We start from the raw sequence: 14,605 nt of genomic DNA on the forward strand, positions 1-14,605 counted from the left end.
ATCACTCTATTATTTAATATTTTGTCAATTAATTTAGATTCATACATATACACATACAAACAGAAAATGATACAAATCCATCAAGCTGAAATGCATCGTAACCAAAAACAATTTTCTTACCCAGATTTAGCTTTTTCTTCCTCAGCTTCTACCTTTATGTTGAGGGATTCATCTACCCTAGTTGTGTCATCATCTTTGTCGTCCAGATTTTCATTTTCTTCTGGTTTTTTAATGTTAACTTCTTTTTCCTGATCAGAATGTGTAGGTATAGGTTCTAATAAATTCTTTTTACTTCCCTAGAAAAAGATCAGAGGAAAGAAACCAACAAAAGTAAAAAAAGTAAAAATTTTCAACCTGCATCCATGGTTTATCTCTTAGCAACAGGAGGTATCAACCAATTTTAATATTAAAAGTTATAAATTACTTTTAAGAAACTCCTGCTATTTTAAAGCACTACACAAAAATAGCTAACAGCTATTTTGAAGTTATTATGATAAAAATTATACAAAAGTAGCACTTAATGAAGAAAATAAATAATAAAGAGTAATATTATATAATATATTGATTTTGGAACTTTACAGAGGATATGGAAAATATACCAAAGAAAGCAAAGGACAATTAACAATATCTGATTTACCAGAGAGGGCTTAGTATTTTCTTTTCTTTCCATTTCATCCTCAATAGGCTTTTCTTCTTTTGGTATTATATTCCTCTCCTCCTCCATCTTTATTTCTTTGATCTCTGTTTCATTTTCCTCCTTAACTTTTACTTCTTTTACATTTTCACACTCCTTACATTGCTTGTTAACAACTTTCTCTGGCAATGCCATCTGAAATTCAATGTTGGCTGATCTACAGTACTCCTCAAAACCATATAAGTATCTGGAAACATGAAGAGAAATTACATTTGGTGAAAACATTTCAAAATGTAACTACAGAGTTACTTTTAATGTGTATTCATTTCTTTTGTCTAAACTATCAGATATTGGGCCATGTTAACATTCTAATTTATTCTAGTTGTTTCTAATCTTTTCAATGCAAACAAAAAATTTTGTCAAAAAATTCATTTAAAAAACTGTGCTCAGAGTCATAACAATAACAGGTATTAATAGTATTAGTAACAGCATCTATTTGTTGCACATTTCTTATGTGTGAGGATGGACGCCTTAGTAAATCTCATTTAGTCACTACAGTAATCCTGAGGCATGCAGCAGCATCTTTTTTTTTTTTTTTTTTTTTTGAGACAGAGTCTCACTCTGTTGCTCAGGCTGAAGTGCAGTGGCACGATCTCAGCTCACTGTAACCTCCACCTCCTGGGTTCAAGCAATTCTCCTGCCTCAGCCTCCTGAGTATCTGGGACTACAGGCGTGAGCCACTATGCCAGGGTAATTTTTGTATTTTTAGTGGAGACAAGGTTTTGTCATGCTGGCCAGGCTGGTCTCGAACTCCTGACCTCAAGTCATCTGCCCACCTCAGCCTCCCAAAGTACTGGAATTATAGGTGTGAGTCACCGTGCCTGGTCAAGCATTCCATTTTACAAACGAGGAAACTGAGGCTTAGGAGAACAAATAACTGGCCCAAGGGCATAAACAGCTAACAATTGGCAGAACTAGCATTCAAATGTGGATTTACTTGACTTTAGAATATCAGCTTTTTAACCTCTATGAAGTACTTGACAAATGTACTTAGCCACAAAAACTTTCTTTACAGAATTTCTCATAGATCTAGTATTCACAGAATACACTTTAGAAAATGCTATCATAGAATGACTACTCTAGTAAAATTTTCTGATTTCTTTAAAGAAATAATTAGCCTCAGTTAAAAGGTAAATTTCATCCTGCTTTCTAGGTAAAAATACTGAAGATAATCATATCAATTATACTAACTTACTTTTTATAAGCACATTTAACATTGTATCCTGCAGCTGAATTTAAGACAGGGATTCCAAGATCTTGGTAGACTTGTTTCCAAACAGCTCCACTTTCAATCTAATGGACAAAGTGAAACAAAAACTCTTAAAAGGTGTTAATATAGTAACATTTTGATAGATACAGTATATATGAGTATATTTTTATATTTATTGGCTCTAGTCTCAAAAGAATTTTTAGAAACTTGATAAATTCTAAATTTGGTTTAAAAATAAAGGTTTTAGTACTCTAACATAAATATCAGAAAATTATAAATGTCGAAATATTAGGCCATTTGAGATTCTGTTTTTTCTTTTTGGAGACAGGATCTCATTCTATTGCCTAGGCTAAAGTGCAACAACAGTGGCACAAACACAGCTCACTACAGCCCTGAACTTCTGGGCTCAAGGGATCTTCCTGCTTCAGCAACCCAAGTAGCTGGGACTATAGGCGCACACCACCACATCTGGCTAATTTTAAAATGTTTTTTTGTAGAGATGGAGTCTCACCATGTTGCCCAGGTGGGTCTCAAACTCCTGGGCTCCAGCAATCCTCTGGCCTTAGCCTCCCAAAGTGCTGAGATTACAGGCATGAGTCACCATAACTGGTCCCATTTGACTTTTAAATAAACCCAGTTATGGAAAATAGAAAAATATTCAGGCTCTTTAATCAAAATTTTTAACAAAGAAACGGAGACAAACATTTTCAAAGGATTTATTATTTCCCATAAAATATACAGGCTAATAAATGAAAGCAGTTCTACAGAAATTTGTAAAGTATTTTATTCCATAGAATATTCACAATTGGGTAAGTTTTTCTGTTTTTTTTTTTGTTGTTTTTTTTTTTTTTTTTTTTTTTGGGACAGAGTCTCGCTCTGTTGCCCAGGCTGGAGTGCAGTGGCACGATCTAGGCTCACTGCAAGCTCTGCCTCCCAGGTTCACACTATTCTCCTGCCTCAGCTTCACGAGTAGCTGGGACTGCAGGCACCCACCACCACGCCTGGTTAATTTTTTGTATTTTCAGTAGAGACGGGGTTTCACCACGTTAGCCAGGATGGTCTCAATCTCCTGACCTCATGATCCGCCCACCTTGGCCTCCCAAAGTGCTGTGATTACAGGCGTGAGCCACCGTGCACAGCCTGGGTAACTATTGTACATCATGTCAATCTTAAAATAATTTCTTCAGATCAGTTCAACAAACATTTCCTGCCTTAATCCCTTTATATTATTAAATATTAAATTATTTAAATTTTAAATTTAAATTATTAAATATTAAATTATTATTAAATATTAAATATTATATTATTAAATCCCTATATATTATTAAAGGGATTAAGAATATAAACAATATTAAGACAGATCCTTGGTCTTAAGGAGCACACTGTCTAGTGAAAAAGAGACACAGGAAGGATTTCCACCAATATGGCTGTGCTGTGATTCAGATTAAAAAAAGGAGGTTTATGAAAGTTTGACCAATTTAACAGTAATCAGAAAGCTCATATGAAAAAAATCTTTTTTTTTTTTCTTTTGAGACAGTCTCATTCTGTCACCCAGGCTGGAGTGCAGTGCAGCGAGCGGTGCAATCTTGGCTCATTGCAATCTCTGCCTCCTGCGTTCAAGTGATTCTCGTGCCTTAGCCTGCCATGTAGCTGGGATTACAAGTGTGCATCACCACGACTGGCTGATTTTTGTATTTCTTGTAGAGATGGGGTTTTGCTATGTTGGCCAGGCTGTTCTCAAACTCCTGGCCTAAAGGGATCTACCCGCCTCGGCCTCCCAAAGTGTTGGGGTTGCAGGCATGAGCCACCATGCCTGACCTAAAAAATCTTTAAAATTTAAATTTTGTCTGAGAAGGCTAGCTGTACTTCCACTTTATTTTCTTCTTAGTATTTTACTGAAAAACATTTTTTTGTTGTTTAGAAAAACAATTTCAGAGATAGCAGATATCTGAGAAAACGTGTTACATGAAAAAGATGTTTTTTCAGTTTGACTATAGTACTCACATTATCAAATCCTCCAAGTTTGTGGACAAGTCTGAATAACTTAAAAAGATTTAAATTTCGATAACCAAGTACAGGTCGTTTGTTAATAGGTGTACCTGTTACAGAAAACACAAACTATATTAGATCCACACTACATTTTTAATTTAAAATTTCAAAAGATTCAAATACCATCACTGAGTATTTATAGTATTATATATATATGAGAAATTATCTTTTTAATCAAAGACATGGTATCTACACATAAACAAGCCCATGGCCACTTTAAAATTTTTTCACATAACCAGATTTTTGAAACCTTTTATTTTCATTCTCTCATACTTTCTTCCCTCTGCTGAGCAAGTAAATAAATACTAGACAACTGCTTCCCAATGAGAGTTGCTTTTATGGCATTTTCTTTGTATTCTACCAACTTACTATTTCTCTAAATAATGATTCTATAGTAAAGCTACATGTTTGTTTGTTTGTTTCATTCTAACACAAGAAAATGCAAGGCAAGGATGCTAAATAGAACAAACCATGAGAAAGTGGTAGAGAAGATAACAGGGTAGGGGTACAATGCCTCATATGGCCATTTCTACAAAATATATGACTGGCTTAATCATATTTTTTCACTCTTCTCTAGTATTAGATTTCATTCATTTTCTTTGCCTTTTCATTTATCTTATACAACAGCCTATGAAACAGCATACTTCTTAGGCCAACCCTCCATTCATGTAAAGAAATAATACAAGAATCAGACATTTTATATTGAAAAATGAAAAGATACTTATATTGTGTTAGGCATTATCATTTATGAAAACAAAAGATGACAAACAGAGCCAGTTTCTACTCATCAGCATTACAATCAGGGATTTAAAAAACATTCAATTTCCAGAGTATTGTGGTGTTTCTAAACACTAATCATTCATTTTGCCCTTCCCTTCCAGCTAGAAAACCTCTCCTTACTCCCTTACAAGCATCTTCCCAGAAAATAAGAAAGTAGACTCTGACCAAGAAGATAAACTCGAGAACAACAGTGTTGAGGTTACGGAAGGATTAGTTCATTAGCCTAAGTTATTCTTCTTCCTTCAATCCTTGCATGGCCTTAGCAGCTTTTGGCAGATTAAATAAGCTGAGCCAAGGCTCACTCTGAGACTGTCACACTTTCTTCTCTATTTCTGGCCTAATTCCCATTTTGCTACTGTTCTTTAGGGTCCCATGGACAGGTAAGGGGATTGGCAGGACAGGGTAATACGCGCATTTATGTGTCCATAGCCACAATATCTGTCAAAAAGCTATCAAATGCCTCATTCTACTTGTTACGTGACAGGTGCTATGCTAGGTGCTGGTGATATCAGAGCCAAAAAGACAACCATAATTACTGATGACATAAAGTTCAGTAAACAAACTTCTATTCTTATTTTTAGGATACTAATTATATGTCCAAAACTTAACACGTTAAGGATAAATAAAAAATACTCACCTCTGTCTTCCATAAATTTGTACAACTGCTGAAGAAAGTTCTCCCTTTCTTCTGGAAATGGTTCTATTTCTTCCTAATTTTAATCACAGAAGAATATTATTTTCTTCAATTAAGCATTTTAATAAAACAAGCAGACTTCTTACCAACAGCCAAGACTAGAGTTCGTTAAAATACTTCAAAGGCTTTTTACCTAATCAAAATTATTCTTTTAACACTAAGCTGTTCAAAACCAGATAAGTCTAGACATTATATGTTTTACAGAGGAATATGTCTTAAAAAGTATTTCAATAGTTAGAATCCCCACAGTAAAAACTCTCATATGAGAAAAAGGACTAGCAAGATTGTTCGTGTTTGTTTGTTTTTAACCATATCAGAGATCTATTTTTCAAATCAGGGTCACAGGTTCAAGAATACCTACTCTCAACTTATGCAAAACTGGGTCAGGGTTAAACACCAAAACTAACTCTATTATTACTCCTCAAGGAACTATAAAAGTATGGGTCCCATTAGCTGTAAGTGCAAGTATCCTTCATTTTATGCAGCCCCACTGTATATACTTCAAGCTATGCCAGTAAAGTGGGGAACAAACTTGATCTCATACAATACCTGAAGATTCAGACTTAGGGAAATCTTCAAGTAATAAAATAGTTCCCAGGTTTATCAATTACAAGGGAGGGACTAGCTTCTTGCTGCTGTGGCCAAGGGCTGTGGCAGCAGGAAGCTGGTCCTGAAGCAACCTGCAAGGAGCAGGGTAGTAGGTAAGATTGAGGAACTCATCAATTCAATGACTTTCATCCCTTCAACAAACACTTGAGCACCTGTAAGTGTAAGCACTATGCTAGGTGCTGAATCAAATAAAAGAAAAATAAGCTATGGAGCCTGCCATTACAGAACATGATTAGGAGTAACTGCAGAGAAAATGATTCCAAATATACAGCTAGGCTTTACAGTTACTCTGGCTTAAATATACATATTTGTAATAGTAAAAGTTAGGATATTCAACTGGTAATCTAAATAAATCAAAACACAGCATTTTTGAATTTGGAAAATCATGTGCCTAATGCCACTGCTTTAGCGAGATTGTCTTTTTACTTTAAAAGCCAGTACAAGAAAGAAAGGTATTTTTTTTTTAAAGCCCATGTTGATAAACTATTAGGTTTTCTAATTGGGCAGAGAAAAATAAATGACAACCATTAATTTGCTAATGATAAATCTGCATTTCTCAATTTAAACAGACTCCATACATTCACGTTTTGGTAAGGAGATCAAATACAAATCTAAAGACACCTATTTTCTAGATGTTATCTTAAATGTTCCCATGGTACAATATTTAACTTTAATAAACAGCCCAATTTATTCCTATTCCAAAAAACGTTTAAGGTAAGCTTTTAACTCAAGAAAACGTTTACACTATACTGCAGATTTGCTTTTACAAAAACACTTGTGAAAACACTAAGCACCAAAAGGTTTGGTAGCTATTTATCATTTGTTATATTTTACACACTATGACAGACACTCTTAAGTATGAATACGAGTAAGACAGCATTCCTAACTTCAAGGAACTTACAAATTTGTGGGGGAGAAAAAATAGACAATAAATATAAATGACAAAAATATGTATAAGAAACAGTAGTAGGGTTTTTTGTTTGGTTGGTTGGTTTTTGAGACAAAGTCTTGCTCTGTCGCCCAGGCTGGTGTGCAGTGGTGTGATCTTGGCTCACTGCAACCTCCGCTTCCTGGGTTCAAGCAATTCTGCTGCCTCAGCCTCCCGAGTAGCTGGGATAACAGGCATCCGCCACCACATCCAGCTAATTTTTTATTTTTTATTTTTTAGATGGAGTCTTCCTCTATCACCCAGGCTGGAGTGTAGTGGCGTGATCTCTGCTCACTGCAAGCTCCACCTTCTGGGTTCACGCCATTCTCCTGCCTCAGTCTCCTGAGTAGCTGGGACTACAGGCATCCGCCACCATGTCCAGCTAATTTTTTGTATTTTTAGTAAAAGGCAGGGTTTCACCGTGTTAGCCAGGATGGTCTCGATCTCCTGACCTCAGGTGATCTGCCCGCCTGGGTCTACCAAAATGCTGGGATTACAGGCGTGAGCCACCACATCTGGCCACACCCAGCTCATTTTTTATTTTTAGTGGAGATGGGGTTTCACCACGTTGGCCAGACTGATCTCAAACTCCCGACTTCAGTGATCTGCTCGCGTCAGCTTCCCAAAGTGCTGGGATTACAGGCGTGAGCCACCATGCCCAGCCAGGAGCAGTAGTAGTTTAAACTAGCAAATGAAGTGATGTTTTCCTGAGATGACAGAGGTGATGGTTCACAGGTTTCTCTTTACAGAGATGGCACCTAAGTAGGGTTCTGAAAACTGAACAGGAATATGCCATGCTAAGGAAGGAGAGGAAGGAAAAGGTGGTGCCTACAGAGGTACTAGTGTATGCAAAAGTGAGTAGCAGCAATATATGTAATTTGACATTGCTATAGCATAAAGTTCAAGGGAAAGGGCATAGAAAGGGAAATAATGAGAAAAAATTGAGGCAGGAATTAGACTATAAAGGAGATTCTATATGAAAGCTTAACTTTTACAGTGACAAAAAGCTACTCAGGAGGTTTTTAGCAGCAAGGGAATGATTGCTCATTTTAGCAATTTAAATAGAAAGCAGTCAGAGAGAAGACTGAAGCTGGGAAATTTCTACATTACACACTGTCATTACAGATCACGATACCCTAAAATATAACCTCCAAAACAATCTCATTTCATTAACAGTTTACTACAGTTAAAAGGCAGAATTTCATAACTTATCTAAAATACTACATACTGACATAAATTTACTGAACACATTAAATACATTTCATTTCATAGTCACACATAGTAGCCTTCACTATCTGCACCACTCATTAACTTTTATGAAGCTGTTCAGCAAACCATTAAAGAGTACCTTGTCACTGACAGACCTAAAGCACCAGTTACAATAAAATCCAAAATTTGAGCTCTTTGACCCACATACAACCAGATGTCTTATTTATGATCTCATTAGAACTATCTACCCATTTGTCTTAGATAAAATGCTTCAAGATTCTCTGAATCAAAGAGATATTGATCTTTACTTTTCTGCTTTTTCTTCTTTCTTTTTTTTTTTTTTTTGAGACAGGGTCTCACACTGTCACCTGGGCGGGAGTGCAATGGCGTAATCTCGGCTCCCTGCAACCTCCACCTCCCGGGTTCAAGTAATTCTACTGCCTTAGCCTCCTGACTAGCTGGGATTACAGGTGTCCACCACCACACCTGGCTAATTATTTTGTATTTTTAGTAGAGACGGGGTTTCACCATGTTGGCCAAGCTGGCCTTGGACTCCTGATCTCGTGATCCGCCCACCTCGGCCTCACAAAGTGCTAGGATTACTCATCCCAGCATGAGCCACAGTGCCCCGCCTGATTTTTCTTTTAAATATTAAATGAAAGATGTATTTTATAGTTTTTTGGGTAAATCAATAAAATACGAAGATGTAAACATTTCATGAGGTGACAGCTGTCTACATGGTAATAAAAAGCATTTTAAAGTATTAGGTAAGTAGGTGTTTTTTTTGTTGTTGTTGTTTTTTTAAATAGGACAGGGTCTCGCTCTGTCACCCAGGATGTAGGGCAATGGTCAATTCACGGCTCATTGCAACCTCCACCTCCAGGGCTCAGACCATCCTCCCAACACAGACTCCTCAATAGCTGGGGCTACAGGAGTGCGCTGACATGCCCTGCTAATTATTTTTATTTTTGTTGAGATGGGGTTTTACTATGTTGCCCAGTCTGGTCTCGAACTCCTGAGTTCAAGCGAGCCGCCTGCTTTGGCCTCCCAAAGTGCTGGGATTATGGTTGTAAGGCACTGTGCCTGGCCTAGGTGGATACTTTTTTTTTTTTTTTTTTTTTTTTTTTGAGACATAGTCTCGCTTTGTCGCCCAGGCTGGAGTGCAGTGGTGCGATCTCGGCTCACTGCAAGCTCTGCCTCCCGAGTTTATGCCATTCTCCTGCCTCAGCCTCCCAAGTAGCTGGGACTACAGGCGCTCGCCACCATGCCCGTCTAATTTTTTTGTATTTTTAGTAGAGACGGGGTTTCACCATCTTAGCCAGGATGTTCTCGATCTCCTGACCTCGTGATCCACCTGCCTTGGCCTCCCAAAGTGCCAGGATTACAGGTGTTAGCCACCGCACCCAGCCTGGTGGATACTTTCTTAATCATCTCATAAACCAAAAGCACGGAAAGACTAAGACATCTTTTTGAGGTTATTAGGATACTCAGACTTAATATTTTTAATTTCACAAGGTCATACATCTAAAGTAACCAAGTAAACTATCTGATTATGAGTATCACAAATACAAGATTATGAAATATTTCTCATGCTAAAAATACTTATCTGATTAATGACTTAATACCAAATCCTAACCCACAAGGGAAACCCAACTGTTATTTATAATTTTAAAAGGTATCAGCTGTTTTCACTTACCTCTTCTTCACTGCTATTATCCTCCTTTTCTTTTTCATCATCTTCCTCCTCCTCTTCTTCCTCCGCTTCACTGCTAGAGCTATCTTCTTTCAATTCAGTCTTCCAGTTAGCAGGAATAGTTCTACTTTTGTGAAATTCAAGTGCCTGTTCAAAGGCTGGAAACAGACCATAAGCTATGTGAACTGAAGAAATTAAGACAACTGTTTTCTCAAAAAGTATTAAACACAATAAAAAAACAAAAACTACTGTGCTAATACCACTATTTATTGTTTGCTATGTACCAGAAACTGTGTTAAGTGCTTTTAAATGTAGCAATATATTTAATCCTATCCATCCTATGCATTAGGTAGTCATTTTATAGATGGCAAAACTCCCACCATTGGAAGATTACTTAAGTTCAAATAAATTAAAGAAGAGCAGTTTTATTCTTTTAAACAAAGATTAAGCTTCACTAGTAAAAACCTTTAATACAGGAAATCATGTAATATCTTATGCAATAAACAATTATCAAATAGTATTAATACCAGGCACAGAGCCATTAAAATAAATATACAATACCTGAAAACTGACCACACATGATTTTTACATTTTCAGTTAAACTTCAATTAAAACTATGGTAACAATTACCTTCAACTAAAATTAGCTAGACACAATTATTCTCATTTTACAATATATGGGAATAAATTATATACCAAAGAATCTTGATGATTTTAACCAATCTATATAGTATATTACTAAATTCAAGGAATAAAGGCAAAGAGAAGACAACTATTTACAGTGCCAAAAACCAAGTGACAGATGCAATTACCAAATATTCCTCAAATAAAACTACTGGAGCCTTGTGGTTAAGGACGTACATTCATTAGTGAGAAATACCAAACCAAAATTACTTTGATTCCTCAGCCAGGCGTGATGGCTCATGCCTGTAATCCCAAAGGCGGGCGGACTGCCTGAGCTCAGGAGTTCAAGCCTGGTGAAACTCTGTCTCTACTAGACACACAAAACTTAGGCGGGCATAGTGGTGGGCGCCTATAGTCCCAGCTACTTGGGAGACTGAAGCAGGACAATCGCTTGAACCCGGGAGGTAGAGGTTGCACCAAGCTGAGATTGTACCACTGCACTGCAGCCTGGGCAACAGAGCGAGACTCTGTCTCAAAAAAAAAAAAAAAAACAAAAAAACAAAAAAACAAAAGTTACTTTGATTCCTTTCTTCTACCATTCCCAGAAACCAGTATTTTATTTACCAGGAAAAAACAGATTATAGGAATAGCTGACTACATAGTTCTCTCCCATTATTCTAGATTATTATGCCTGACTATAAGTGAAAAAAAAAGAAAAAAAGGAAACTTATGGCTGGGCATAGTGGCTCATGCCTGTAATTCTAACACTTTGGGAGGCCAAGGCGGGTGGACTGCCTGAGCTCAGGAGTTCAAGACCAGCCTGGGCAACACGGTGAAACCCCATCTCTATTAAAATAACAAAAAATTAGCCGAGCATGGCGGCATGTGCCTTAGTCCCAGTTACTCAGAAGGCTGAGGCAACAGAATTGCTTGAACCCGGGAGGCAGAGGTTGCAGTGAGCTGAGATTGCGCCACACTCCAGCCTGGGCGACAGAGCAAGACTCTGTCTCCAGAAAAAAAAAAAAAAAAAGGAAACTTATAACACAGAAGACACATGGGTTTATAAAAATAAAGGTCACAAGGAATCAAATATAACCATAAGAACATAATTTTTAAAAAAAATTTTTAAAGAGCAAAAAAATATTTAATCTTCAAAAACACTTTAGCAGTTTTTACAGTACTTGTAATTTATTCCAAGATTATCCTTACCTTGTTTTAATACAGCATCAGGCTTTGGTGCAGTGTCACTAGTAATTTCATGGACATCTTTTCTTGGAACTGAAGTACTATATATTATTTTTAATTACAAAAGAAGAAAAAAAGCCCAAAATATGACTAAGATTAATTAAGAATCCAGATGATTACATGTCACAGAAAGATACTGAAAATATGAGAATGTTGACATTTACAATAAAAGTGATTGCACACAGAGTAGCAAGTCAAAAATAACATAAAAGACAGGATGTTAAAATATGTAATCATCTACAGAAGGATCCTACCATAAGAGATACTTTATAAACACCAGTGTGTTCCCAAATACCAGAGTCCCCTGCCTAAATGCAACACTGAAAATTATTTTGATTTTGTTTTTTTTTTTTTTGAGACAGGGTCTCACTCTGTCATCCAGACTGGAGTGCAGTGGCACAATCTTGGCTCACCACAACCTCCACCTCTACCTCCCAGGCTCAAGCGGATTCTCCTGCCTCAGCCTCCCGAGTAGCCACTAACACCCAGCTAATTTTTGTATTTTTAGTAGAGACAAGGTTTCACCATGTTGGACAGGCTGGTCTTGAACTCCTGACCTCAACTGATCCACTCACCTTGGCCTCCCAAAGTGCTGGGATGATCGGCATGAGCCACCATGCCCGGCCAAAAATGATTTATGGCAATATAATGATAAAATATTTGGGGACAGGCATGGTGATTCACGCCTGTAATCCCAACACTTTGGGAGGTCAAGGTGGGAGGACTGCTTCATGCCAAAGTTCAAGACCAGGATGGGTAACATAGTGAGACCCAGTCTCCACAGACAAACTAAAAAAGTAAGAAAAGAATTAGCCAGGAGTGGTGGCATGTGCCTGTAGTCCCAGCTACTCGGGAGGCTGAAGCAGGGAGCTGAGCTGGAAACCCAGTGCAGGATTACAGTAAGCTATGATCGTGCCACTGCACTCTAGAGTAGGCAACAGAGCAAGATCCCATCTCTTAAAAAACAAAGGTTGAGCTGGGTGCAGTGGTTCACACCCGCAATCCCAGCACTTTGGGAAACCGAAGTGGGTGGATCACCTGGGGTCAGGAGTTCAAAATACAAAAATACAAAATTAGCTGGGCATGGTGGCGCATGCCTGTAGTCCCACCTACTCGAGAAGTTGAGGCACGAGAATCACTTGAACGAGGCAGAGGTTGCAGTGAGCTGAGATTGCACCATTGCACTCCAGCCTGGGCAACAAGAGTGAAACTCCGTATCAAAAAAAGTAAATAAAATAAATAAATAAAGGTTGGACACAGTGGCTCACAACTGTAATCCCAACACTCTGGGGGGCCAAAGTGGGCAGATCACTTGAGCTCAGGAGTTCAAGAATAGCCTGGGCAACATGGCAAAAAAAAAAACCTACAAAAATTTGCCGAGCATGGTGGCACACACCTGTAGTTCTAGCTACTTGGGAGGTTGCCAGAATACTACAGTTGCAGTTGCCACACTGTACATCAGATCCTGTACGTTTTATTCATCTTACAAATAAAAGTTTGTGTCCTTTTACTAACGTTTTCCCATTTTCCCTACCCCCCAACAATTTAATATCAAGTCAGTATTCAATTTCAGTGCTCAAATTCCTCCGATTATCTCAATTTTGTTAAAGTGGGTTCTACATACTGTTTTTTGTTGTTGTTGTTGTTTTGAGATGGAGTCTTGCTCTTGTCGCCCAGGCTAGAGCACAGTGGCATTATTTCTGCTCACTGCACCCTCCATCTCCGAGGTTCAAGCGATTTTCCTGCCTCAGACTCCTGAGTAGCTGGGATTACAGGTGCCCACCACCATGCCTGGCTAATTTTGTATTTTTAGTAGAGACGGAGTTTCGCCATGTTGGCCAGGCTGGTCAGGAACTCCTGACCTCGTGATCCGCCTGCTCAGGCCTCCCAAAGTGCTGGGAATACAGGCGTGAGCCACCGTGCCGTGCCCAGCCTACATACTGTTTTTGAAGCTAACTTTTCAGACTGGGTGCAGAGGCTCACGGCTGTAATCTCAGTACTTTGGGAGGCCAGGACATGTGGATCGCTTGAGCTGAGGAGTTCAAGACCAGCCTAGCCAACATGGCGAAACCCTTTCACTACAAAAAAAATACAAAAATAGCCAGGTGTAGTCCCAGCTACTCAAGAGAAGTTGAAGTGAAGGATCACCTGAGCCCAAAGGGTCATGGCTGCAGTGAGCCGTGATCATGTCACTGCACTCCAGCCTGGGTGAAAGAGTGAGACTCTCACCAAAAAAAAATAAATAAATAAAATTAATTAATTAAAGATAAAAATACCTTTCCCGAACTTGAAAATTCAAACACCAAATCTTAAAACATAATGACCTTTTCAAGGTATTCACACCCAATATAATTCTGTATAAAATATCTGGCTTCTCTAGTCATATAATTCTTAAAGAAAAATAAATTATTTTTTTAACCCTTACCATCCATATACAAGTAACCCATTTTAATCCTCAGACTACTGAAAAAGTTGAATATTATCTAACAGGTATCACTACAACCATTAGACATAACCAGTAGAAGAATCAGAAATTCCTAATTAGACCATCAAGAACAAACCCTAAGGAAATAATGTCAATAAATACATCAACAGGCCGGGCGCGATGGCTCATGCCTATCATCCCAGCACTTTGGGAGGCTGAGGTGGGCAGCTCACGAGGTCAGGAGTTCGAGACTAGCCTGGACAACATAGTGAAACCCCATCTCTACTAAAAATATAAAAATTAGCCAGGGTGTGGTGGCATGTGCCTATAGTCCCAGTTACTCAGGAGGCTGAGGCAGGAGAATAGCTTGAACCCAGGAGGCGGAGGTTGCAGTGAGTGGAAATTGCAACACTGCACTCCAGCCTAGGTGACAGAGTGAGACTCCG

General features: G+C 38.2%; 1 protein-coding gene across 5 annotated transcripts in view; it reads right to left on the reverse strand.

The window, feature by feature from the left end:
• The window catches only part of ARID4B (AT-rich interaction domain 4B), a 162,102-nt gene that overhangs the window by 54,848 nt on the left and 92,649 nt on the right, over nucleotides 1-14,605 (reverse strand). For all 5 annotated transcript variants that reach the window (XR_004058871.1, XM_010384652.2, XM_010384651.2 and 2 more), the window contains 7 exons: nucleotides 11,699-11,775; nucleotides 9,870-10,024; nucleotides 5,371-5,443; nucleotides 3,909-4,003; nucleotides 1,890-1,987; nucleotides 638-881; nucleotides 121-296 (listed from right to left, as the gene is read on the reverse strand). Coding sequence is in view for 4 of the 5 variants with exons in the window: in XM_010384652.2 (XP_010382954.1) it covers nucleotides 121-296; nucleotides 638-881; nucleotides 1,890-1,987; nucleotides 3,909-4,003; nucleotides 5,371-5,443; nucleotides 9,870-10,024; nucleotides 11,699-11,775 (918 nt within the window). In the remaining variant the exon portion in view is untranslated. The remainder of the gene's footprint in view (nucleotides 1-120; nucleotides 297-637; nucleotides 882-1,889; nucleotides 1,988-3,908; nucleotides 4,004-5,370; nucleotides 5,444-9,869; nucleotides 10,025-11,698; nucleotides 11,776-14,605) is intronic.

Source organism: Rhinopithecus roxellana, chromosome 8 (assembly GCF_007565055.1).
Source record: "Rhinopithecus roxellana isolate Shanxi Qingling chromosome 8, ASM756505v1, whole genome shotgun sequence".
NCBI classification, from domain to species: domain Eukaryota; kingdom Metazoa; phylum Chordata; class Mammalia; order Primates; family Cercopithecidae; genus Rhinopithecus; species Rhinopithecus roxellana.